This window comes from Cottoperca gobio, unplaced genomic scaffold (assembly GCF_900634415.1).
Source record: "Cottoperca gobio unplaced genomic scaffold, fCotGob3.1 fCotGob3_359arrow_ctg1, whole genome shotgun sequence".
NCBI classification, from domain to species: domain Eukaryota; kingdom Metazoa; phylum Chordata; class Actinopteri; order Perciformes; family Bovichtidae; genus Cottoperca; species Cottoperca gobio.
Genome location: NW_021166956.1, coordinates 68,433 through 93,249, shown reverse-complemented (window position 1 = coordinate 93,249; position 24,817 = coordinate 68,433). Strand labels below are relative to the sequence as shown.

Genomic DNA, 24,817 nt, shown 5'->3' with positions numbered 1-24,817 from the left:
ATTATTATTATTATACTTTATATAATATACTGTAGATACTGTATGTATATACTGGATGTATATACTTTATGTACATCATGTTTATATACTGTGCAGATGCTCCATCGGTTCCAGCAGAACTCTGCTGCTCGGCAGTGAGATACTAAATATATGTAATCAAGTCGTTCTGATAATAAGGAAAAATGTTTATTATGATCCGTAACCTTCTGGTTTCTTAAGGGTTCTATCATGAGGAGAATACTCTTAAAGCTTTCAGCATTATTATTATTAAATATATGTCTCAGGGCCTCTCACCTTTCCCCTGGCTCCTGGCCGCTAGTGGAGGTCCCGAGGCGTCGGGGCCCGGCGGACGGAGGAGTGTCAGAAGAGGTGCTGTAGACGGGGTTGGCAAACGGCCCGTAGGAGAGGCGCTGCTTGTCCCTGTGAGGAGGACCGAAGGAGGCTGGCAGAGAGAGCTTCTCCTGAGAGGACAGACTGGAGGACGGGCAGAAGCTCTGAGGACGGAGCAAGCGCTCCTTCTTCACCGGGCTGGGCTGCAGGAGGAACGGACAGAGACGTGAGGAGAAACAAGGGGAGGAGGCGGGAGGAGCATCTTTGATTGCTCTGTGTTACCTTGTCGTCCAGTTCCTCGTCGCTCTCGTCCAGTTCGTCCAGTCGCAGGTTCCAGTCGTATTCAACGTGAACATGAGGGTTAAACCTGCCAGAAACCGCCTCCACCAGCTGAGACACAGAGAGGAGGCGTTACTTCATCCGGCTGATTTACTACAGCGGTATGAACCAACAATAAACAGATTCTGATTTAATTGCAATAAATGTATCAACGGGAAGCAGAAATAACTCCATCACAGTGGCGGGCCGTGCATTTCACACCTTGGCCTTCAGTGATGTCCTACAGTCCTACCTGAATGGTTCCCCCTCTTAATACCATCATTATGACGCCATGGATCTAGAAACTATACATGTAGACAGAACGCAGTATAACCGGGTGTTGCATCACGCTAACAACAGAGTCATATTAATGTTTAGAAACATTTAGTTGTAGCAGGCATTCCCAGCAGTACACTGTGCAGTGCCTCTCGGAGGCTGTGAGCCGAATGCTGATTGGTTAACGCCACAGTTTTGTCTCCGTTCACTTTAAGCGACAGGCGCTGTTGATTCTGAAGGCCTCAGGGCAGATCTCTTGGACCCTGGCAACACATTATGGCTGATTGGATAAAAGCTCTAACATAGAGGCCAGACAAGAAAACTACTTTAAAACACTAGTTTTCTGAATGGAGTTTGGTTGATGCTATGCTAACAGCGTTCACATCACATTGGTCTAAACACATCATGACATGTTGTTGGTCCTACCGGTTCCTCACACTGGGAGTTCTTCAGACTGCGGGCAATGTCCAGCGCTGTCTCTCCGCTCTGATTGGCTGAGGAGACACAGGCAGCTTGTAATAACACAAAGCTAAGCTAGGCTAAGCACGTCCTGGACACACAGATGATGAGAAACGTGACTCTGGAGAAGAGACATGCCGCACTGCTCCTGGAAGATAGTATTCGTCTCTTACTGATGTGGATGTCAGGTTTTCCTCTCAGCAGCAGCTTCACACACTGGGGCTTGTTGTACAGAACGCAGTAATGCAGAGCCGTGTGTCCTCCGTCCGTCTGTCCGTCCAGGTTACCACTGCAGACACACACACACACACACACACACACACACACACACACACACACACACACTGCACTTTAATGCACTGCGGACACCTCCTGTAGCGTTGTGTGGAGCTCCTCGTGGTCTCCTCAGCATCTTACTCTCCTCATTGTTATGGACCATACCCCCCCCCCCCCCTCTCATCAGAGCACAGAGGAGCATGAAATATATACGATAACTCTCCCGAGAACAACATTATTCATATCATGTGAAATATTACTTTACTGTTTTGCACTGATGTTGAAATGACTTCTTATACACTTAATATTTATTATATCTTTGAGCAATCTCTGGCATTATTTATCTTATCTCCGATTCACTTCCTGGACTGTGAGGGAGTTGCGTACCTGTTCTGAACCAGGAAGTCGACCAGGTGCAGAGAGGACTGATCAGCTGTCTGAACACAATAATGTAACGCCGTCTCTCCAGCTTCCTGTTCAGAAACACATCAAACATCCAATCAACACAAATACAACAGAGACATCAGAGCTCCACACACAGGTGTGTGAGTCCCCACACAGGTACACAGGTGTGTGAGTCCCCACACAGGTGTGTGAGTCCCCACACAGGTGTGTGAGTCCCCACACAGGTGTGAGGGTCCACACACAGGTGTGTGAGTCCCCACACAGGTGTGTGAGTCCACACACAGGTGTGTGAGTCCACACACAGGTGTGTGAGTCCCCACACAGGTGTGTGAGTCCCCACACAGGTGTGAGAGTCCCCACACAGGTGTGAGGGTCCACACACAGGTGTGTGAGTCCACACACAGGTGTGTGAGTCCCCACACAGGTGTGTGAGTCCCCACACAGGTGTGAGGGTCCACACACAGGTGTGAGGGTCCACACACAGGTGTGAGGGTCCACACACAGGTGTGTGAGTCCACACACAGGTGTGAGGGTCCACACACAGGTGTGTGAGTCCACACACAGGTGAGGGTCCACACAGGTGAGAGGGTCCACACAGGTGTGAAGGTCCACACAGGTGTGATGTCCCACCCACCTTGGCTGGTTCAGGTATGGGCTGCAGCTGCTCCCCCCCCTCTGCGTACAGCTGGATGATTGACAGTAGCTCTCTGGATCGCACCGCCTCATAAACCTCTCGCAGCCTGCTGCTCGCCGTGGAGACGCTGCGCCTGACGAACTTCCGCTCCATGTACTTGGCGTTAATGAACTCCTTCCTCGCCGTCCTGCAGACAGCAGGTGTGCAAGTTAAAAATAGCAAAATCCTTTAATTGAATAAAGTGATTCTTTAAAGAACAGAAGTGCAGCAAGCGGCAGAGCAAACAGGAAACAACTTCACGCACTTTGTACAAATAAAGACGCTCACATGTCGCTGGAGGCCGTCGGCTTCAAGGACACAGACGGGAGACTGGCCTCCATGATCTCATTAAAACTACAGTTCCCAACATTCTTAGCAAGCTGACCGGAAGGAAGGAGAAGAAACGTAAACAAAGAGAACTGAGCAAACAGGTGAGAGACAGACAGACAGACATAGAGACAGACAGGTGGGAGACAGACAGACATAGAGAAAGACAGGTGAGAGACAGACAGAGAGACAGACAGGTGAGAGACAGACAAACATAGAGACAGACAGGTGAGAGACAGACAGACAGACATAGAGACAGACAGGTGAGAGACAGACAAACAGACGGGTGAGAGACAAACAGACGGGTGAGAGACAAACAGACAGGTGAGAGACAGACAGACATAGAGACAGACAGGTGAGAGACAGAAAGACAGGTGAGAGACAGACAGACAGGTGACAGACAGACAGGTGAGAGACAGGCAGACAGACAGGTGAGAGACAGACAGACAGGTGAGAGACAGGTGAGAGACAGAGAGACAGGTGAGAGACAGACAGACAGACAGGTTACCAGCAGCTCTGAGGTTCCCAGTTTGTCCAGCTCCAGACTCTGGATTCTGGACACGTGGACCCCCATCTCTCTGTGGATCCCTGAACACTCGATGCAGGTCAGAACGCCGAGGTTAGTGGAGACCCAGCGAGGATCTAAACACACACGTTTATTACACAACATCGTCACACACGGAGGAACCAGTCCCCCAAACTTTACTTTCTGCAGGTAAACGTGGGCAGGTGTTGGTGCAGAGCACAGAGACGTGTTCTGTTGCAAAGGGAGAAATGTTTGGCGTTTATTCTTTACCAAATTAGAGCTGCAACGATCGACAAAAAGAATCTCCAACTATGTTGATGATGGATTAATGTTAAAGTAAAGTTTCCTGCAGTCTTCAAAGTCTCAAATAAGCAGATCTACTGATTTCAGTTTGTGACACAACTACAGAAAGACTTCAGGACTGTGAGGAGCCGGATGGATATGTTTTATATTTTCAATATGTCGAAAATAATCTGCCTCTCTGGGAACCATCACCTTATCGTGGTGGAGAGGTTTGTGTGTCCCTATGAACCTGAGAGCTGTGTTGTCTGGAGCCTAGTGCTCCTGGTAGGGTCTCCCAAGGCAAATTGGTCTCAGGCGAGGGACCAGACTAAGAATGGTTCAAAAACGACTTTATGAAAAAAAGGGAAAGGAAAGGAGAGACCCTGCCCGGAGGAAGCCCGGGGCCCCCGTCTGGAGCCAGGCCCAGAGGGAGGGCCCGACAGCGAGCGCCTGGTGGCCGGGTTTGCCACGGAGCCCGGTCAAGCACAGCCCGAAGAAGCTACGTGGTGCCTCCCATCCATCCATCCTGTGGGCCCACCACCGCTGGGGTCGGGTGCGCTGTCACACGGGTGGCAGTGATGGTCAGGGACCTCGACGGACCAGACCCGGGCAGCAAAGACTGGCTCTGGGGACGTGGAACGTCACCTCTCTGTGGGGGAAGGAGCCGGAACTAGTTCGGGAGGTGGAGCGCTCCCAGTTGGATCTGGTGGGGCTTACCTCTACGCACAGTCTTGGCTCTGGAACCGTACTCCTGGATAGGGGTTGGACTCCGGAGTTGCCCAAGGTGTGAGGCGTCGGGCCGGGGTGGGGATACTCACAAGCCCCCGGCTGAGCGCCACTACGTTGGAGTTTACCCCGGTGGACGAGAGGGTCGCCTCTCTCCGCCTTCAGGTTATGTGGGGGAAAACTCTGACTGTTGTTTTTGCCTATGCCCCAAACCGCAGTTCGGAGTATTCGGCCTTCTTGGAGACCCTGAATGGAGCCCTGCAGTAGGGGACTCCGTAGTCTTGCTGGGAGACTTCAACGCACATGTGGGAAAAGATGGAGACACCTGGAGAGGCGTGATTGGGAGGAAGGGACTCCCTGATCTAAACCCGAATGGTCGTTTGTTGTTGGACTTCTGTGCTAGTCATGGAATGGCCGTAACAAACACCATGTTCGAACATAAGGATGCTCATAAGTGCACGTGGTACCAGAGCACCCTAGGCCAAAGGTCAATGATCGATTTTGTAATCGTATCATTTTTTGGACACTCGGGCTAATAATATAAAACAGTAGAGGGCAGCAGCATGTCATTGCAGCGCACAAGCTGGCTAACTTCCGGTTAGCCTGATGCTAACTTCCTGTTAGCCTGATGCTAACTTGAATGGGGATCAAATAATGCAGTCGGAAATGTGATGTTGGCATTAAGACGAAAACTAGAGGCACATTCTTCATGCGTCAGACGAGTGTAAAGAAAACATCAGAGTGTGTTTGTAACTGTGTGTAGATGTAAACTCTCCACAGCTACATTACATAACGCCTCATGTACATATTAAACACTTGTAATATAAACTTGTGTTGATGTGAGTCATGAAGTGGGGAAGCTTCATGATATCTGTTAGTTACATGTTTGACCCTGTTCACCTGCAGCGTCTCCTGTGCATCAAATCACTGATTGGTTCCTCCCTCAGGTCCCGCCTCCGGCCCGCCCACCTCCCTCATCCTCACCTCTCAGACCAGCGCAGGAGGAGGAAGCTCCACCCTGAAGAAGAGACCCCCTCCCCCTCCTCCTGGACACAAGCGCACCCTGTCTGACCCCCCCAGCCCCGTCCTGCAGGGTAAAGGTAAGACGGCAGCGGCAGCGGGCAGCACCGCACTATCCAACACTAACATGTGACCTGGTGGAACTCATGCTGTTTTCACACAGGAAGTGGGTTGACCCCCCCACTTGGAAACAAGACATCAACTGCCAGCAAGTTTGAGGGAATCCAGCAGCAGCAGAGGTATTTTAACTCTCATATAAACCGTTAAAAGTCCAACAAGCACAAACTGACCTCTGCTGACCTTCTGCAGCTCGACCTCCAGTAACACCAAGTCCACGCTGGGACCCAGAGTTCTCCCCAAACTACCTCAGAAAGGTGAGACTCTTCTTTCAGCTCTCTGTGTTCTTCAGTCACCACCTCTGACAACCTAGAAACTGGAAAGTCCCTCAGAGAGCAGAGGCCGATGGTGCGTTCAGGTGCTCCTCTGATGTCCCATTTCCCGAGTTGGGAAGTCGATCTTACGACTTCGGTGAGTTCATGAGCTTAAAGTCGTAACGTGGAAACAACACGGACGCTACAAAGAATTTTATTTTATTCTAAACAACACGTTGATATAATATATTATATTATTATATATTATTATATATTATCTTTATATTCTTTATATTATATATTCTTTATATTATTATATATTATCTTTATATTCTTTATATTATATATTCTTTATATTATTATATATTATTATATATTCTTTATATTATATATTCTTTATATTATTATATATTATCTTTATATTCTTTATATTATATATTCGGCGCTCAAAGCTTCCTGGTGAAACTCGGTGATAAACCGGTGATTAAAGTGATTTTTAATATTTTATTACATATATCACGTATGATGATGATATCGTGTAAATAAGTTATTGTTTCTTTCCATCGCCCCCCCCACACGCACACATGCACACACACACATGCGCACACAGACACACACACACACACACACACACACGAGAAGACAAAACGCACGACGAACGTTAGAGATTAATTTGATATTGTTTGTGTTCTTGTGTTTTCTCTCAGTGGCGTTGAGGAAGATCGACACCATCCACCTCCCCTCCGTGGACAAACCTCCCCCCTCCCCCCAGAAGTCTCCTCCCTTCATCGACACCTCCCCTAAGCCACCCCTCACCCCGGTGGACTCCGCCCACAGAGCCTCATTGGCGGAGAAGCCCCATCTGTCCAACCTGCCCCCCAAACCCCTGCTCAAAGACCTGCCCCCCAAACCGCCGTTGGGCGACAGGCCTGGCCCCTCCCCTGTTGCCATGGATACGCAGGGTTCCAAGATGGCAGAGAGCCAGCGGCCGTCACCTCGCAAAGACGCCGACGAAGCCGCAGAGACGCCCGTCCCTCTGCCGCGCAAAATGACTTCCGTGAGTCACGACACCTTCAGCTGACGGAGACGCAGCGACACAAACAAACTCGTCTCACGCTCGTTTCCTCCGCAGGTCAGGAACAAAACCCGGCGGGTGAAAACCATCTACGACTGTCAGGCCGACAACGAGGACGAGCTGACGTTCGCTGAGGGGGAAGTCATCGTGGTCACCGGGGAGGAGGACCAGGAGTGGTGGGTGAGTACCCCCCCCCCACGGTGCTGCACATGTTGCACTCTTTCATCAACATCATCAACACACTTCCTGTCTCTTGACAGGAAGTGATCGTTGTGTTTGTAAACAACTTATTTCCTTTAAGAAACTGATTGAATCACTCGATGACGTTTCAGAGTTTTGTGTTTGCTCTCAGCTGGGACACATCGAGGGTCGTCCGGAGAGGAGAGGCGTCTTCCCAGTGTCCTTCGTCCACACGCTCTCTGACTGACAGCGTGAGGCCACGAGACCTCGGCAGGTGGGCGGGGGCGGAGTCAGTCATCCTCGCTGTACATAGACGTTATTATTCTGCAGTCACCGTAGCAACCCAGCATGCAGACCCGAGCGGGCCAGATCAAAGAAACCTGCAGAGAAGGAAAGGTCAGAGGTCAGGAGCAGGAATCTGATTGGACAAGCAGCAGCCAATCACACAGAAGCACAACATTCATCTGAGGGGGGGGGCACCTGTCGTCCTTCTTCTTCTCCTCCTTCTTCTTCTCCTTCTTCTTCTACTTCTTCTCCTTCTCCTCCTTCTTCTTCTTCTCCTCCTTCTTCTTCTTCTTCTTCTCCTCCTCCTCCACCCTGGGCCTTACCCTGCGTCTCTCCCCCCTACTCTATATGTAGATAAGTATTTAATGACAGGTGGTTCTGTTCTTGGTGTGTTGTGTCCACACCCTAAAGACTGAGCGGCGTGGGAACATGAACGGTACATCTGGAACACACAAGGAACACGAGGAACATCCTACAGCGGCCGTGGAGTCGCCTCAGTCAGCTATGTGTCTGTTTAATCCAGCTGCTCACTGACTCATCGTGGATTCATCTGCACATTCTACGTTCATGTTCGTGTATGAAACGTCTCTAAATGTTCCGTCTCTTTGATGTGAAACAAAAGCAGCAGATCTGAGGCTGAAACACACTTTAAACAAAGTTCAGGTGTTTTGCAAGGTTTTAGTTTCCACATGTTGCAGCTCACTGCCCCTCTGATCATTCTGTATTTCATTATTATAATATGACATTATTAATACGGAGTGTACCTGCATACGATTAACTGTCATGGAGGCAGTACTTTATAAATAATCCCCACAAACGTTATGAAGGCTAACATGCTAACATGCTGCTGCTAACTGAAAATAAATTCAGTTTGGTCCGTTAGCTACTTAGCATCCTGTTTTTGTGCTCAGTCAGCAGAAAGTGACATCTTCATTTAAAAACAGTTTTAAAGTCTGAATGAGCACAAACTGATGAAATGACCTTCACTGAACCTTTCACATTAAAAACATTTGTATTCAAAAGAAAACTGCTTTAAAAGCCGCGAACTAGCTGCTACACGAGAACTATGTTTCAGTAGACCTACAACAACTTTATTTTTGTGAAACATAAATTAAATGTAATTAGAAATAATCTGTATACAGAATAAAACTGTCGTTGATCTTTCTCCGAGACACTAAATGAGCCCTGTGTGTCCTCTGGGGAACGCCAAGCAGCGGTGACGCGCGGCTCTCACGACATGTCTCTACGGCCGGGAGGCGTGTTTATGTGTTTCAGACGCCAACAATAAATAAGTCACATGTCACAGGACTGTTCACTGATTGGCTGCAGGAACTCTCTTCGTTGCTTGGCAGAAGGCCGATCCTCCGCTAGTGAATCGTGCATCCTTACTAACGAGAGTTAAAGTCCTCTTCACCGCAGAACCGATCCACTGATCAGAGGTTCATGTGAGAATAACAAGTTGTCTTTTAAACACTCGCAGTAATGTTAGTTATACCGCCGGTAACCAGTGCACTACATTACCAACATGTCTTGTCTGTGCGCGGAGCTAAGCTGAAGTGGTTTTAGGGTTCAATGTTGTTTCAAATAAAAATGTTTTGTTATTGAAGAAAGTAAAACACGATGAGAGCTGATGTTATCAATTACATTTTTGCACAAACACTTGTAGCCTAGCTTAACACAAACACTGGTAGCCTAGCTTAGCACAAACACTGGTAGCTTAGCACAAACTGGTAGCCTAGCATGGAAGCACATCTCAGTCACCAAAGAAAAGACAATTATCTCCTAATGAGGTTTACGTTAAAATAAATAATGATCTCATGTTTCAGGTTTGATGTTTCTGCTCTGGTCAGTCTGAAGGTTAACCAGTGTTTTTATCTACTTATTAAAATATGTTTTCTACAGACTGAAGGTGCTTCTTATTGTTTTCATGTTATTTTATTGTGAAATATGAAGTCATCCGTCTGTTTCCTGTGCCGGGCCTGAGCCGAGCAGGAAAACAATAAACAAATAAACATTTGTGGTCTTTTGTGTAGCGCTGCTGCTCTCATCATGGATTCATCTGCAGGTTATCTTCTACATTCATGTAGTAAGTATATTATAATATATAAATAAATTTCCTTCCAGCTCCTGATATACAGAATATGTCTTTAAATGTCAATGTATACGTTGATCCTTCATCAACATAGTTTGAGATTATTTTACTTTACTAAAGATTATTTTCTACTTTTCTATCGCCCGTCCTTCATCTAGTCAGCGTGATGCATTATGGGAAAATTAATTTGGTCCTAATTTTATTTATTGAACACATTTTGACAATAAAAAACTCAGTGGCAGGGGGACAAACATTAAAACATAAAACAATATTTAACATTACGAAACTGAATATTAAAGTATTTCAATTAATAATATATCTTAATATATTCCAGTCCATGAAAGTTGTAAAATATCTAAATAATAATCAGAAGTAAAATCTCATTAATTAGCAGCTGAACCTTAATTACACTTAAACTCTTCATGGATTGTGGAAGTTAAAGGGAAAATCATGAAACCCTTAAACTTGTGTTCATTAAGGGCTTTTCAAATTAAGGGTTTAGTTTTTCAAATCATAAATACTTGATAAGAAATAAGTATGTACAATTAGTGCATTATTCTACAATAAAAAAATAGGATTTATGATTAACAGTGTAAGAACGCCGGTATAGGTCGGCGGGTCTCCCGGGCAGACGGTGTGTTCTCAGCGGGCAGGAGGCCATGTAGATGCGGGCTGCTGTCCCGCAGGATGCAGGTCACACTGCCGCTGGTGAGCCGCTGATGAGCACCGGACGGTCCGGGAGGAGACCTGAGATGCGGCTCACCTGGTGACTTTCTGCACACTTTGGTTCTGCTTCCTCTCGGAGCCCGGAGCAGCCTCCCTCCGGCACGGCTGGGTCCCCGGGCCACAGTCCTCGGTCTCCCCGTCGGTTTCAGCATCTGGACCCGGACCAGGTTAAAGTCAGGACGGGAGGTTTCCAGATAAAGACGCTGCCGCAGTTTTTATTTTTTTTTACATATTGACTGAAAGCTTGTGTAAAATACATAAAATAAAAATGATAATTGTACATGTTAAGTAGTTTTCAGCGGGTTTGGCTGCTGTTTTATCCGCTATCTCTGGTTTCATCCTCCGCCTTTGTCCTCATGTTTTCTCCCGGAGTTCCTCCCCCTGCGGCGCTGGGCGGAGTTTCATACCGGACTAGACGCTCCTTTTGTCGGATTCGTTTCGAGCTGACTCCCCGGGGTTTACGGCTGAAAAAAACACACTTTGAAAGTACCGAAATAACCCAAACGACCACAGTGGTGTGCACTATTATCCCGGCTTTCTGTTCCAACCTGAAGGTGAGTAGTTAGATGTGATTTTAAACAGATTTGTGGGGTTTTCTGGTCGTTTGTCCCCGAGTCAGCAGAACATTCATGGCGGCTTCGCAGTGAAGGCTTCTGGGGCAGCAGCCAGACATCCTGCCGCTCAGCACCGGGACCATCCACCGGAGCACCGGGACCATCCAGCTCGCAGTTTGCATGAAATCATTGACACCAGGCGAATATTTCGCCATTTTAATCCCTTCGTGTTTACAACCGAAGGAGGTCGACGCATTTTATAATTGTTGTAGTTTTACTTACTGATGCTATAATCTGCGGCACGTGTCGAATGTTTCTGTTTAAAACGCTTTTAGATTAAATTCGCGTTTTTATTGTCTTGTTAAATGTCGCAGTTTTACACGTTAAACCAGAAAAGCTTCAGCTAGCTTGTCTCGAGTAGCTCTTTGCGTGCCAGCGGAAGCTACGTGGTGACTCCTGCCGGAGGACGGACGCCATTACCGGGGCAGCTGGAGCTTGACGGCCCGCTGGCTTCACTCCGCTGCACGTCTCCGTCACAAGCTGCGTTTACAAATCCTTCAGCTCAACACGGCGGCAGACATTGTTCTCAGGACATACACGCACATGTCTCAGGACATGTGTTTGTGAACAGTGTATTTCAACAAACTCTTGCCTCGGCAGGTCGCCGCCTCTCTACCGCCCTCCCTGCTTTATTTTGGGTGAAGCAAGTTTAGAATTGGAGCCAGATTCTAAACTTCTTGTTAAAACTAAAATAAGAGGTGCATGATGTATTTGATTGATGCCGAAGTGCAGAGTTGCTCATAAAGAGCGGAGAGCACGTCTTACACGAGCTGTATGTTTATATTTAAGCGCCTTTGATTGAAAGTGACATATTGTTCAATGGAGTTTGGTGAGACATCGTGTTGAGTCCAGCCTGCCCTCTGACTGACCTGTTGTTGGTTGAACTGTCTCTGACAACAACGAGCAGCACATTTAATATTCTGCTACACAGAAGTGCAGAAATTGAACTACTACCCCCCCCCCCCCACCCCCACGTTGACCTTGTCCGCGAGCCGCGGTGTTGCGCCACAGCCGGGGAAAGGCTGCCTCGGCCGGGCAGGCAGGAGGAGTGTGTTGTGTGTATTGTGACACATCTGTTATTAAGTAATGATGATGATGATGATTATTTTGGTTATTTTTGTAAATTATGTTAGATTACTTTTCTTTGTTATTGTTTGTGTTTCTCCTTGTTTAAGCTCGTGGCATCTTCACCTCCAGACTCATTTCTTACTTTATACATTTCTGGATTTTAAGCAGTAATAATAAAATAATTATATTGATTATTATATAATAATGTAATATTCTGGCCGCTCCTCATCGTACAGAACAACTTCACAAAGTTTCTCAACAAATCTTTTGACAACTCAAGTTCCACTTATTGGCTTTTTCCAAAGATTTCCTCTTCATCACAGTCTTCATCACATTAAACGTTTAATCTGTAACATTCTGCATCAAAATGTGTAAAAACGACTGATCTCATGTTCTGTATCTAGTTCAGTTGTCTACTTTCATTATCCCAATTTAATGTGTGTGTGTGTGTGTAGAGGAGGGGGCGGGGTCTTCTCCGTCACTCGCTGCATGATGAACGGCAGCAGCAGCGTCTCCACAGCTCAGAGCTCCAGGATCAAAAACGAACCAGGTAACATGAACACATCATGATAACGTTATAGATTACATTCGATAGAGCCTGAACGCATCATAATATAACTCAGTGGAACCTCCGTTAGCATTAGCTGTTAGCTCCGTTCTCCCTCTTTTTCCTACAGTACCGCAGGTTGTTGGGGGGCTCGGGACTAATAGTTTCCCGGGGGCGGTAGAAAATATGTTGGGGAAGAACTGCGAGCTTTCTGATGTCACGTGCCATCGGACCGTCGGACCCTCCCCGTCAAACATTTTCTGTTGTCTTAGCTGCGTCCCAACTCATCGGGAAGTTTCCTACTGTTTTGACTTGCTGAACTCTAAATCGTGTGTGTGTGTGTGTGTGTGTGTGTGTGTGTGTGTGTGTGTGTGTGTGTGTGTGTGTGTGTGTGTGTGTGTGTGTGTGTGTGTGTGTGTGTGTGTGTGTGTGTGTGTGTGTGTGTGTGTGTGTGTGTGTAGATGATTGGTCTAAGGAGGACTGTCTGACTCTGCTGGAGAGGATCCGCAGTCTGCTGCCGGACACGGACGCCATGAAGTATAAAACTACGGAGTCGCACTTCGACTGGGACAAAGTGTGTTTCGGCAGCTTCACTGGAGAGATGTGTCGCTACAAGTGGCAGAAAGTCTCCACTGAGGTCCGCAGCTGCTTTATTATTATTAGATATCTGATCTCAGTCATGAGCAGCTGACACGCTTCATGGGTTTATGATGTATGTAAGTGATGAAGCCCTAACATTAAGGATCCTGCTTCTTGTGAAGATGCCTTTCAGAGGTTATCAGGACGTTAAACTGAAGTGTTCGTGTGTTTTACTCTTTGTTATAAATGCTGTTAGTGTGCATCTGATTATCTAAATCCATCATTGTAAAGGTTATTAAAGAGAATGTGTTCACACTCCAGAGGCATGAAGAAACTAAAGATTATAAATCATATCCACGTGTTTCATGCATTCAGGTTCGTAAGTACAGAACGATGACGGAGATCATCGTCGACGCCACAGAGTTCGTGAAGAATCCGTACAAAGGCAAGAAGCTGAAGGTGAGACGCAGCTTCGTGATGTCACACGTTCACTTTCTAAGAATTCATTCTGCACATTCAGCACGACGTGTGGTTGTTCAGCGAGCAGACTGTTGGTTCAGCAAAGTCTCGTTCCCTCGCAGCGATAGTGACGCTGATGTCCGGCGCCGAACATGAAGTGTTGTTGTGTCTTGATAATAACTGGAGGTTTACACGTATTGACCTCTGACCTCTGACCTCCACACAGACTCATCCAGACTTCCCCAAGAAACCTCTGACTCCGTACTTCCGCTTCTTCATGGAGAAACGAGCCAAATACGCCAAAATCCACCCGGAGATGAGCAACCTGGACCTGACCAAGATCCTGTCCAAGAAGTACAAGGAGCTGCCGGAGAAGAAGAAGGTGAGAGACACACACACACACACACACACACACAACCTCACACAATCCCCCCTGAAACACGCAGAGTCACACTGTGTGTGTGTGTGTGTGTGTGTGTGTGTGTGAAACATGCAGAGCACACAATGACTGTTCTTTACTCTCCTGCAGCAAAAGTACATCACAGAGTTCCAGCGGGAGAAAGAGGAGTTTGAGAAGAACATGGCTCGATTCAAGTGAGTGTGTGTGTGTTACTGTTGAACTGAAGCAGCTGCGTGTGTGTTGTTGCTAACGTCAGCTGACCTGCAGGGAGCTGCATCCTGAGCTCATCGAAGAGCGGAAGAAGTCCGACCTGCCGGAGAAACCCAAGACCCCCCAACAGCTGTGGTACAACCACGAGAAGAAGACCTACATGAAGCTGCACCCAGAGGTACACACACACACACACACACACACACACACTACATGAAGCTGCACCCAGAGGTACACACACACACTACATGAAGCTGCACCCAGAGGTACACACACACACACACACACACACACACACACACACACACTACATGAAGCTGCACCCAGAGGTACACACACACCTACTGTCCTTGTTGTTCCAGGTGAGTCCGAAGGAGCTGAAGGAGGCTCTGAGGAGACAGTGGTCTCAGCTGTCTGACAAGAGGAGGCTGAAGTGGATCAGTAAAGCTCTGGAGCTGCAGAAAGAATACGAGGTACAAACACAACTCTTCATCTCCGACCTCCACATTCAACCATCAGGAGGGTCCTGACTGTGTGTGTGTGTGTGTGTGTGTGTGTGTGTGTGTGTAGGGCAGTATGAGAGCGTATCATGAAGCTCATCCAGATGTGACCGCTGATGATCACGTTCGGTCCGTCCTCACAAAAGCAGAGCGACAGCTGAAGGACAAGTTTGATGGACGGCCAACCAAACCTCCACCGTGAGTTCCTCTTGTGAACACGAGCAACACAATGATGAACGATGCTGACAGACGGGATGCTAACCAGCTGATAGCGGTGTGCTGATGAATGCTAACGTGTGTGTTGCAGTAATGGGTACTCGCTGTACTGCGCTGAGTTGATGGTGAACATGAAGGACGTCCCCAGCACGGAGCGCATGGTGCTCTGCAGTAAACAGTGGAAGATGATGACGCAGAAAGAGAAGGACATGTTTCAGAAACGCTGCGAACAGGTCGGTGTCCACGCGTTAGCATCATTCGGCTTTAAATGTGAAATCTGCTCTCACTTCCTGTTTGTGTGTTTTGTCAGAGAAAGAAGCAGTACGACGTCGACCTGCAGAGGTTTCTGGAGGTACGTCAACATTTCCGCTGATTCCTCTTCATTCAAACTCAATCATTTCACAATAAGTGCCAAACGTTTGTTTTACTTTATTAGAATGAGAAGTATTGACGTGCAGATGGTTTTATGTTCTATATATAACTTATATCTTCAAATCAGTCTTTTGATTTTATATTTTTCATTATTATTTTGATTATCTTCCATGTTTATAAAAAAATGTATAGGAGACGATATGAAGGTGAATATATTGGAATAAAAAGAGAATTTTATTTTATTAAAATGTCGTTGAACAGTAAATGAAAACCCTCAATCTCATTTATGATCTGAAATATAATTATATTTTACACACACACACGATAGTTTGTCTCTTTGTTGAGCTCCTAAATATAAAGATAAAAAATAATGTTACGTTTTTATTCCTGTGTTTTTCAGAGTCTCCCGGATGAGGAGCGAGACCGGGTTATGGGCGAGGAAAAAATGGGTGGGGCCAGACATGGAGGGGGCGTGGCCCCCAGCCCACACAGAACCAAGTCTCTCTCTGTCAAGGTGCGCTTTACTGTTAGCATCCTGGTGTCGACCACGTTAGCATCCTGGTGTTGAGCTCGTTGGTGTTAAACTCGTTAGCATCCTGGTGTTGAGCTTGTTGGTGTTGAACTCGTTAGCATCCTGGTGTTGAGCTTGTTGGTGTCGACCTCGTTAGCATCCTGGTGTTGAGCTCGTTGGTGTGGAACTCGTTAGCATCCTGGTGTTGAGCTCGTTAGCATCCTGGTGTCAAGCTCGTTGGTGTTGAACTCGTTAGCATCCTGGTGTCGACCTCGTTAGCATCCTGGTGTTGAGCTTGTTGGTGTTGAACTCGTTAGCATCCTGGTGTTGAACTCGTTAGCATCCTGGTGTTGAGCTCGTTGGCATCCTGGGGTTGAGCTTGTTGGTGTTGACCTCCCTCATTAGCATCCTGGTGTTGAGCTCGTTGGCATCCTGGTGTCGACCTCGTTAGCATCCTGGAGTTGAGCTCGTTGGCATCCTGGTGTCGACCTCGTTAGCATCCTGGTGTTGAGCTCGTTGGCATCCTGGTGTTGAGCTTATTGGTGTCGACCTCGTTACCATCCTGGTGTTGAGGTTGTTGGTGTTGACCTCGTTAGCATCCTGGTGTTGAGCTCATTGGTGTCGACTTCGTTGGCATCCTGGTGTCGACTTCGGGGGCATCCTGGTGTCGACCTCGTTGGCATCCTGGTGTCGACCTCGTTGGCATCCTGGTGTCGACCTCGTTGGCATCCTGGTGTCGACCTCGTTGGCATTTTGGTGTCGACCTCGTTGGCATCCTGGTGTTGACCTCGTTAGCATCCTGGTGTTGAGCTCATTGGTGTCGACCTCGTTGGCATCCTGGTGTCGACCTCGTTAGCATCCTGGTGTTAAGCTCGTCGGTGTCGACCTCGTTAGCATCCTGGTGTCGACCTTGTTAGCATCCTGATGTCGAGCTCATTGGTGTTGACCTCGTTAGCATCTTGGTGTCGACCTCGTTAGCATCTTGGTGTCGACCTTGTTAGCATCCTGGTGTCAACCTCGTTAGCATCCTGGTGTTGAGCTCGTTGGCATCCTGGTGTTGAGCTTGTTGGTGTTGACCTCGTTAGCATGTTGGTGTCGACCTCGTTAGCATCCTGGTGTTGAGCTTGTTGGTGTTGAACTCGTTAGCATCCTGGTGTTGAGCTTGTTGGTGTTGACCTCCCTCGTTACCATCCTGGTGTCGACTTCGGGGGCATCCTGGTGTCGACCTCGTTGGCATCCTGGTGTCGACCTCGTTGGCATCCTGGTGTCGACCTCGTTGGCATCCTGGTGTCGACCTCGTTGGCATTTTGGTGTCGACCTCGTTGGCATCCTGGTGTTGACCTCGTTAGCATCCTGATGTCGAGCTCATTGGTGTTGACCTCGTTAGCATCTTGGTGTCGACCTCGTTAGCATCTTGGTGTCGACCTTGTTAGCATCCTGGTGTCGACCTCGTTAGCATCCTGGTGTTGAGCTCGTTGGCATCCTGGTGTTGAGCTTGTTGGTGTTGACCTCGTTAGCATGTTGGTGTCGACCTCGTTAGCATCCTGGTGTTGAGCTTGTTGGTGTTGAACTCGTTAGCATCCTGGTGTTGAGCTTGTTGGTGTTGACCTCCCTCGTTACCATCCTGGTGTTGAGGTTGTTGGTGTTGACCTCGTTAGCATCCTGGTGTTGAGCTCATTGGTGTCGACTTCGTTGGCATCCTGGTGTCGACTTCGGGGGCATCCTGGTGTCGACCTCGTTGGCATCCTGGTGTCGACCTCGTTGGCATCCTGGTGTCGACCTCGTTGGCATCCTGGTGTCGACCTCGTTGGCATTTTGGTGTCGACCTCGTTGGCATCCTGGTGTTGACCTCGTTAGCATCCTGGTGTTGAGCTTATTGGTGTCGACCTCGTTGGCATCCTGGTGTCGACCTCGTTAGCATCCTGGTGTTAAGCTCGTCGGTGTCGACCTCGTTAGCATCCTGGTGTCGACCTTGTTAGCATCCTGATGTCGAGCTCATTGGTGTTGACCTCGTTAGCATCTTGGTGTCGACCTCGTTAGCATCTTGGTGTCGACCTTGTTAGCATCCTGGTGTCGACCTCGTTAGCATCCTGGTGTTGAGCTCGTTGGCATCCTGGTGTTGAGCTTGTTGGTGTTGACCTCGTTAGCATGTTGGTGTCGACCTCGTTAGCATCCTGGTGTTGAGCTTGTTGGTGTTGAACTCGTTAGCATCCTGGTGTTGAGCTTGTTGGTGTTGACCTCCCTCGTTACCATCCTGGTGTCGACTTCGGGAGCATCCTGGTGTCGACCTCGTTGGCATCCTGGTGTCGACCTCGTTGGCATCCTGGTGTCGACCTCGTTGGCATCCTGGTGTCGACCTCGTTGGCATTTTGGTGTCGACCTCGTTGGCATCCTGGTGTTGACCTCGTTAGGCATCCTGGTGTTGAGCTCATTGGTGTCGACCTCGTTGGCATCCTGGTGTCGACCTCGTTAGCATCCTGGTGTTAAGCTCGTCGGTGTCGACCTCGTTAGCATCCTGGTGTCGACCTTGTTAGCATCTTGGTGTCGACCTTGTTAGCATCCTGGTGTCGACCTCGTTAGCATCCTGGTGTTGAGCTCGTTGGCATCCTGGTGTTGAGCTTGTTGGTGTTGACCTCGTTAGCATGTTGGTGTCGACCTCGTTAGCATCCTGGTGTTGAGCTTGTTGGTGTTGAACTCGTTAGCATCCTGGTGTTGAGCTTGTTGGTGTTGACCTCCCTCGTTACCATCCTGGTGTTGAGGTTGTTGGTGTTGACCTCGTTAGCATCCTGGTGTTGAGCTCATTGGTGTCGACTTCGTTGGCATCCTGGTGTCGACTTCGGGGGCATCCTGGTGTCGACCTCGTTGGCATCCTGGTGTCGACCTCGTTGGCATCCTGGTGTCGACCTCGTTGGCATCCTGGTGTCGACCTCGTTGGCATCCTGGTGTCGACCTCGTTGGCATTTTGGTGTCGACCTCGTTGGCATCCTGGTGTTGACCTCGTTAGCATCCTGGTGTTGAGCTCATTGGTGTCGACTTCGTCGGCATCCTGGTGTCGACTTCGTCGGCATCCTGGTGTCGACCTCGTCGGCATCCTGGTGTCGACCTCGTCGGCATTTTGGTGTCGACCTCGTTGGCATTTTGGTGTCGACCTCGTTGGCATCCTGGTGTTGACCTCGTTGGCATCCTGGTGTTGAGCTTGTTGGTGTTGACCTCGTTAGCATCCTGGTGTCGACCTTGTTAGCATCCTGGTGTTGACCTCGTTAGCATCCTGGTGTTGAGCTCGTTGGCATCCTGGTGTTGAGCTTGTTGGTGTTGACCTCGTTAGCATGTTGGTGTCGACCTCGTTAGCATCCTGGTGTTGAGCTTGTTGGTGTTGAACTCGTTAGCATCCTGGTGTTGAGCTTGTTGGTGTTGACTTCGTTGGCATCCTGGTGTCGACTTCGTCGGCATCCTGGTGTCGACCTCGTTGGCATTTTGGTGTCGACCTCGTTGGCATCCTGGTGTTGACCTCGTTAGCATCCTGGTGTTGAGCTCATTGGCATTTTGGTGTCGACCTCGTTGGCATCCTGGTGTTGACCTCGTTAGCATCCTGGTGTTGAGCTCATTGGTGTCGACCTCGTTGGCATCCTGGTGTCGACCTCGTTAGCATCCTGGTGTTAAGCTCGTCGGTGTCGACCTCGTTAGCATCCTGGTGTCGACCTTGTTAGCATCCTGATGTCGAGCTCATTGGTGTTGACCTCGTTAGCATCTTGGTGTCGACCTCGTTAGCATCTTGGTGTCGACCTTGTTAGCATCCTGGTGTCGACCTCGTTAGCATCCTGGTGTTGAGCTCGTTGGCATCCTGGTGTTGAGCTTGTTGGTGTTGACCTCGTTAGCATGTTGGTGTCGACCTCGTTAGCATCCTGGTGTTGAGCTTGTTGGTGTTGAACTCGTTAGCATCCTGGTGTTGAGCTTGTTGGTGTTGACCTCCCTCGTTACCATCCTGGTGTTGAGGTTGTTGGTGTTGACCTCGTTAGCATCCTGGTGTTGAGCTCATTGGTGTCGACTTCGTTGGCATCCTGGTGTCGACTTCGGGGGCATCCTGGTGTCGACCTCGTTGGCATCCTGGTGTCGACCTCGTTGGCATCCTGGTGTCGACCTCGTTGGCATCCTGGTGTCGACCTCGTTGGCATCCTGGTGTCGACCTCGTTGGCATCCTGGTGTCGACCTCGTTGGCATTTTGGTGTCGACCTCGTTGGCATCCTGGTGTTGACCTCGTTAGCATCCTGGTGTTGAGCTCATTGGTGTCGACTTCGTCGGCATCCTGGTGTCGACCTCGTCGGCATCCTGGTGTCGACCTCGTCGGCATCCTGGTGTCGACCTCGTTGGCATTTTGGTGTCGACCTCGTTGGCATTTTGGTGTCGACCTCGTTGGCATCCTGGTGTTGACCTCGTTGGCATCCTGGTGTTGAGCTTGTTGGTGTTGACCTCGTTAGCATCCTGGTGTCGACCTTGTTAGCATCCTGGTGTTGACCTCGTTAGCATCCTGGTGTTGAGCTCGTTGGCATCCTGGTGTTGAGCTTGTTGGTGTTGACCTCGTTAGCATGTTGGTGTCGACCTCGTTAGCATCCTGGTGTTGAGCTTGTTGGTGTTGAACTCGTTAGCATCCTGGTGTTGAGCTTGTTGGTGTTGACTTCGTTGGCATCCTGGTGTCGACTTCGTCGGCATCCTGGTGTCGACCTCGTTGGCATTTTGGTGTCGACCTCGTTGGCATCCTGGTGTTGACCTCGTTAGCATCCTGGTGTTGAGCTCATTGGTGTCGACTTCGTTGGCATCCTGGTGTCGACTTCGTCGGCATCCTGGTGTCGACCTCGTCGGCATCCTGGTGTCGACCTCGTCGGCATTTTGGTGTCGACCTCGTTGGCATTTTGGTGTCGACCTCGTTGGCATCCTGGTGTTGACCTCGTTGGCATCCTGGTGTTGAGCTTGTTGGTGTTGACCTCGTTAGCATCCTGGTGTCGACCTTGTTAGCATCCTGGTGTCGACCTTGTTAGCATCCTGGTGTCGACCTCGTTAGCATCCTGGTGTTGAGCTCGTTGGCATCCTGGTGTTGAGCTTGTTGGTGTTGACCTCGTTAGCATGTTGGTGTCGACCTCGTTAGCATCCTGGTGTTGAGCTTGTTGGTGTTGAACTCGTTAGCATCCTGGTGTTGAGCTTGTTGGTGTTGACCTCCCTCGTTACCATCCTGATGTTGAGGTTGTTGGTGTTGACCTCGTTAGTATCCTGGTGTTGAGCTCATTGGTGTCGACTTCGTGGGCATCCTGGTGTCGACTTCGTGGGCATCCTGGTGTCGACTTCGTTGGCATCCTGGTGTCGACCTCGTTGGCATCCTGGTGTTGAGCTCATTGGTGTCGACTTCGTCGGCATCCTGGTGTCGACCTCGTTGGCATCCTGGTGTCGACCTCATTGGCATTTTGGTGTCGACCTTGTTAGCATCCTGGTGTCGACCTCGTTAGCATCCTGGTGTTGAGCTTGTTGGTGTCGACCTCGTTAGCATCCTGGTGTCGACTTTGTTAGCATCCTGGTGTTGAGCTCGTTGGCATCCTGGTGTTGACCTCGTTAGCATCCTTGTGTTGAGCTCGTTGGTGTTGACCTCGTTAGCATCCTGGTGTTGAGCTCGTTGGTGTTGACCTCGTTAGCATCCTGGTGTTGAGCTCGTTGGTGTTGACCTCGTTAGCATCCTGGTGTTGAGCTCGTTGGTGTTGACCTCGTTAGCATCCTGGTGTCGAGCTTGTTGGTGTTGACCTCGTTAGCATCCTGGTGTTGAGCTCGTTAGCATCGACCTCGTTAGCATCCTGGTGTTGAGCTTGTTGGTGTTGAGCTCGTTGGCATCCTGGTGTTGAGCTTGCCTTACTGTACTAATGTTCAGTCTTGATGGAGACTGTAGACTCACCTGTCAGCTGGTGTTTCTCCTTTCATCTCAGGAGAGAGTTCGGGAGGCGGAGTCAGAGACGTGGGCACCTGCCGCGAGGCGGGACGGGAAGAAGGCTGCGAAGCTTCCAGAGACGCCTAAAACAGCCGAGGAGATGTGGCAACACAGTGTGATCGGAGACTACCTGGCTAAATTCAGAGTGAGCTTTGTTCACTATGTTTTATTATCAGACACACACTAAAGAGCCCAGAACCTCAACATGACCTGTGGCGTCTCACTCATTACTTGTGACCTCAAACGTCAGATGTAGTCGATCCTTTCATGCGAAAATGATTTCACCGCGGGTCATGTGACTCCACAGAGCGATCGCAGGAAAGCCCAGACGGCGATGGAGGCGGCCTGGAAGTCGATGGAGAAGAAGGAGAAGATCCCGTGGATCAAGAAGGCGGCGGAGGACCAGAAGCGTTACGAGGTTCAGTACCAGCCTGTGGTCAGTGAGCCACGCCCCTCCTGCTGAGGCTGCAGCCAAAAACACTTTACACATTCCAATGTTCAGAGATATATATATATATATATATATATATATATATATATATATATATATATATATATATATATATACTGATAATATATATACTGATAATATATTAGAATATTGATAATATTAGAATACTGATAATATATTAGAATACTGATAATATTATTAGAATGCTGATATTATTATAATACTGATAATATTATTAGAATACTGATAATATATTAGAATATTATTATAATACTGATAATATATTATAATACTGACAATATAATTATAATACTGATAATATATTATAATACTGATAATATATTATAATACTGATAATATAAATATAATACTGATAATATATTAGAATAATGATTTATATATTATAATACTGATAATATAATTATAATACTGACAATATTATTATAATACTGATAATATAATTATAATACTGACAATATAATTATAATACTGATAATATATTATAATACTGATAATATATTATAATACTGATAATATTATTATAATACTGATAATATAAATATAATACTGATAATATATTATAATACTGATAATATTATTATAATACTGATAATATTATTATAATACTGATAATATAAATATAATACTGATAATATATTATGATACTGATAATATTATTATAATACTGATAATATATTATAATACTGATAATATTATTATAATACTGATAATATAAATATAATACTGATAATATATTATAATACTGATAATATTATTATAATACTGATAATATATTATAATACTGATAATATTATTATAATACTGATAATATAAATATAATACTGATAATATATTATAATACTGATAATATTATTATAATACTGATAATATTATTATAATACTGATAATATAAATATAATACTGATAATATATTATAATACTGATAATATTATTATAATACTGATAATATTATTATAATACTGATAATATAAATATAATACTGATAATATATTATAACACTGATAATATTATTATTATACTGATAATATAAATATAATACTGATAATATATTATAATACTGATAATATTATTATAATACTGATAATATATTATAATACTGATAATATTATTATAATACTGATAATATAAATATAATACTGATAATATATTAGAATAATGATAATATATTGGAATACTGATAATATAATTATAATACTGATATTATTATAACACTGATAATATTATTATAATACTGATAATATAAATATAATACTGATAATATATTATAATACTGATAATATTATTATAATACTGATAATATATTATAATACTGATAATATTATTATAATACTGATAATATAAATATAATACTGATAATATATTATAATACTGATAATATTATTATAATACTGATAATATATTATAATACTGATAATATTATTATAATACTGATAATATAAATATAATACTGATAATATATTATAATACTGATAATATATTATAATACTGATAATATTATTATAATACTGATAATATAAATATAATACTGATAATATATTATAATACTGATAATATTATTATAATACTGATAATATAAATATAATACTGATAATATATTATAATACTGATAATATTATTATAATACTGATAATATAAATATAATACTGATAATATATTATAACACTGATAATATTATTATAATACTGATAATATAAATATAATACTGATAATATATTATAATACTGATGATATTATTATAATACTGATAATATATTATAATACTGATAATATTATTATAATACTGATAATATAAATATAATACTGATAATATATTAGAATAATGATAATATATTGGAATACTGATAATATAATTATAATACTGATATTATTATAATACTGATAATATTATTATAATACTGATAATATTATTATAATACTGATATTATTATAATACTGATATTATTATAATACTGATATTATTATTATAATACTGATAATATTATTATAATACTGATAATATTATTATAATACTGATATTATTATAATACTGATATTATTATTATAATACTGATATTATTATAATACTGATATTATTATTATAATACTTATATTATTATTATAATACTGATAATATAATTATAATACTGATATTATTATAATACTGATATTATTATTATAATACTGATATTATTATAATACTGATATTATTATTATAATACTGATATTATTATAATACTGATAATATAATTATAATACTGATATTATTATTATAATACTGATAATATATTAGAATACTGATATTATTATAATACTGATATTATTATTATAATACTGATAATATATTAGAATACTGATATTATTATAATACTGATAATATATTAGAATATTATTAGAATACTGATAATATATTAGAATAATGATAATATAATTATAATACTGATAATATTATTATAATACTGATATTATTATTATAATACTGATATTATTATTATATATATTATTAGTGCAGCTCCATCTGTGTGTTTAAAGTGTTTGTGCACAGATAAAGACACATGCAGAAAAATAAATACACAGACTG

At 45.2% G+C, this 24,817-nt stretch overlaps 3 protein-coding genes and 1 long non-coding RNA gene across 4 annotated transcripts in view; 2 read left to right on the top strand and 2 right to left on the bottom strand.

Annotated features, from left to right (window-relative positions):
* Nucleotides 1-294: 294 nt before the first annotated feature.
* LOC115005739 (arf-GAP with SH3 domain, ANK repeat and PH domain-containing protein 1-like) lies at nt 295-3,702 on the bottom strand (the record flags this gene model as incomplete). The annotated part of the gene is made up of 8 exons (XM_029427688.1): nt 3,573-3,702; nt 3,026-3,117; nt 2,699-2,885; nt 2,047-2,132; nt 1,557-1,672; nt 1,351-1,418; nt 613-720; nt 295-533 (listed from the first exon to the last, which is right to left on the bottom strand). Coding segments are annotated over exons 1-8 (962 nt in total), but the record flags the coding sequence as incomplete, so codon positions are not given.
* A 1,605-nt stretch (nt 3,703-5,307) lies between these two features.
* Nucleotides 5,308-7,491, top strand: LOC115005738 (arf-GAP with SH3 domain, ANK repeat and PH domain-containing protein 1-like). The gene is made up of 7 exons (XM_029427687.1): nt 5,308-5,311; nt 5,546-5,698; nt 5,782-5,857; nt 5,928-5,992; nt 6,697-7,046; nt 7,122-7,244; nt 7,417-7,491. Exons 1-7 carry the CDS (start codon nt 5,308-5,310, stop codon nt 7,489-7,491), a joined length of 846 nt encoding a protein of 281 aa, XP_029283547.1.
* A 1,645-nt stretch (nt 7,492-9,136) lies between these two features.
* On the bottom strand, nt 9,137-11,776 carry LOC115005737 (uncharacterized). The gene is made up of 2 exons (XR_003831980.1): nt 10,896-11,776; nt 9,137-10,811 (listed from the first exon to the last, which is right to left on the bottom strand). It is a non-coding gene; the product is annotated as an uncharacterized LOC115005737 (long non-coding RNA).
* Nucleotides 10,761-24,817, top strand: part of ubtfl (upstream binding transcription factor, like) — a 15,385-nt gene continuing 1,328 nt past the window's right edge. The window contains exons 1-14 of the mRNA XM_029427686.1: nt 10,761-10,901; nt 12,485-12,579; nt 13,038-13,213; nt 13,531-13,614; nt 13,841-13,996; nt 14,144-14,208; nt 14,282-14,402; nt 14,587-14,697; nt 14,795-14,922; nt 15,032-15,173; nt 15,251-15,292; nt 15,713-15,826; nt 21,787-21,933; nt 22,096-22,224. Coding sequence (XP_029283546.1) covers nt 12,519-12,579; nt 13,038-13,213; nt 13,531-13,614; nt 13,841-13,996; nt 14,144-14,208; nt 14,282-14,402; nt 14,587-14,697; nt 14,795-14,922; nt 15,032-15,173; nt 15,251-15,292; nt 15,713-15,826; nt 21,787-21,933; nt 22,096-22,224 — 1,476 coding nt within the window. The 5' untranslated portion in view covers nt 10,761-10,901; nt 12,485-12,518. The remainder of the gene's footprint in view (nt 10,902-12,484; nt 12,580-13,037; nt 13,214-13,530; nt 13,615-13,840; nt 13,997-14,143; nt 14,209-14,281; nt 14,403-14,586; nt 14,698-14,794; nt 14,923-15,031; nt 15,174-15,250; nt 15,293-15,712; nt 15,827-21,786; nt 21,934-22,095; nt 22,225-24,817) is intronic.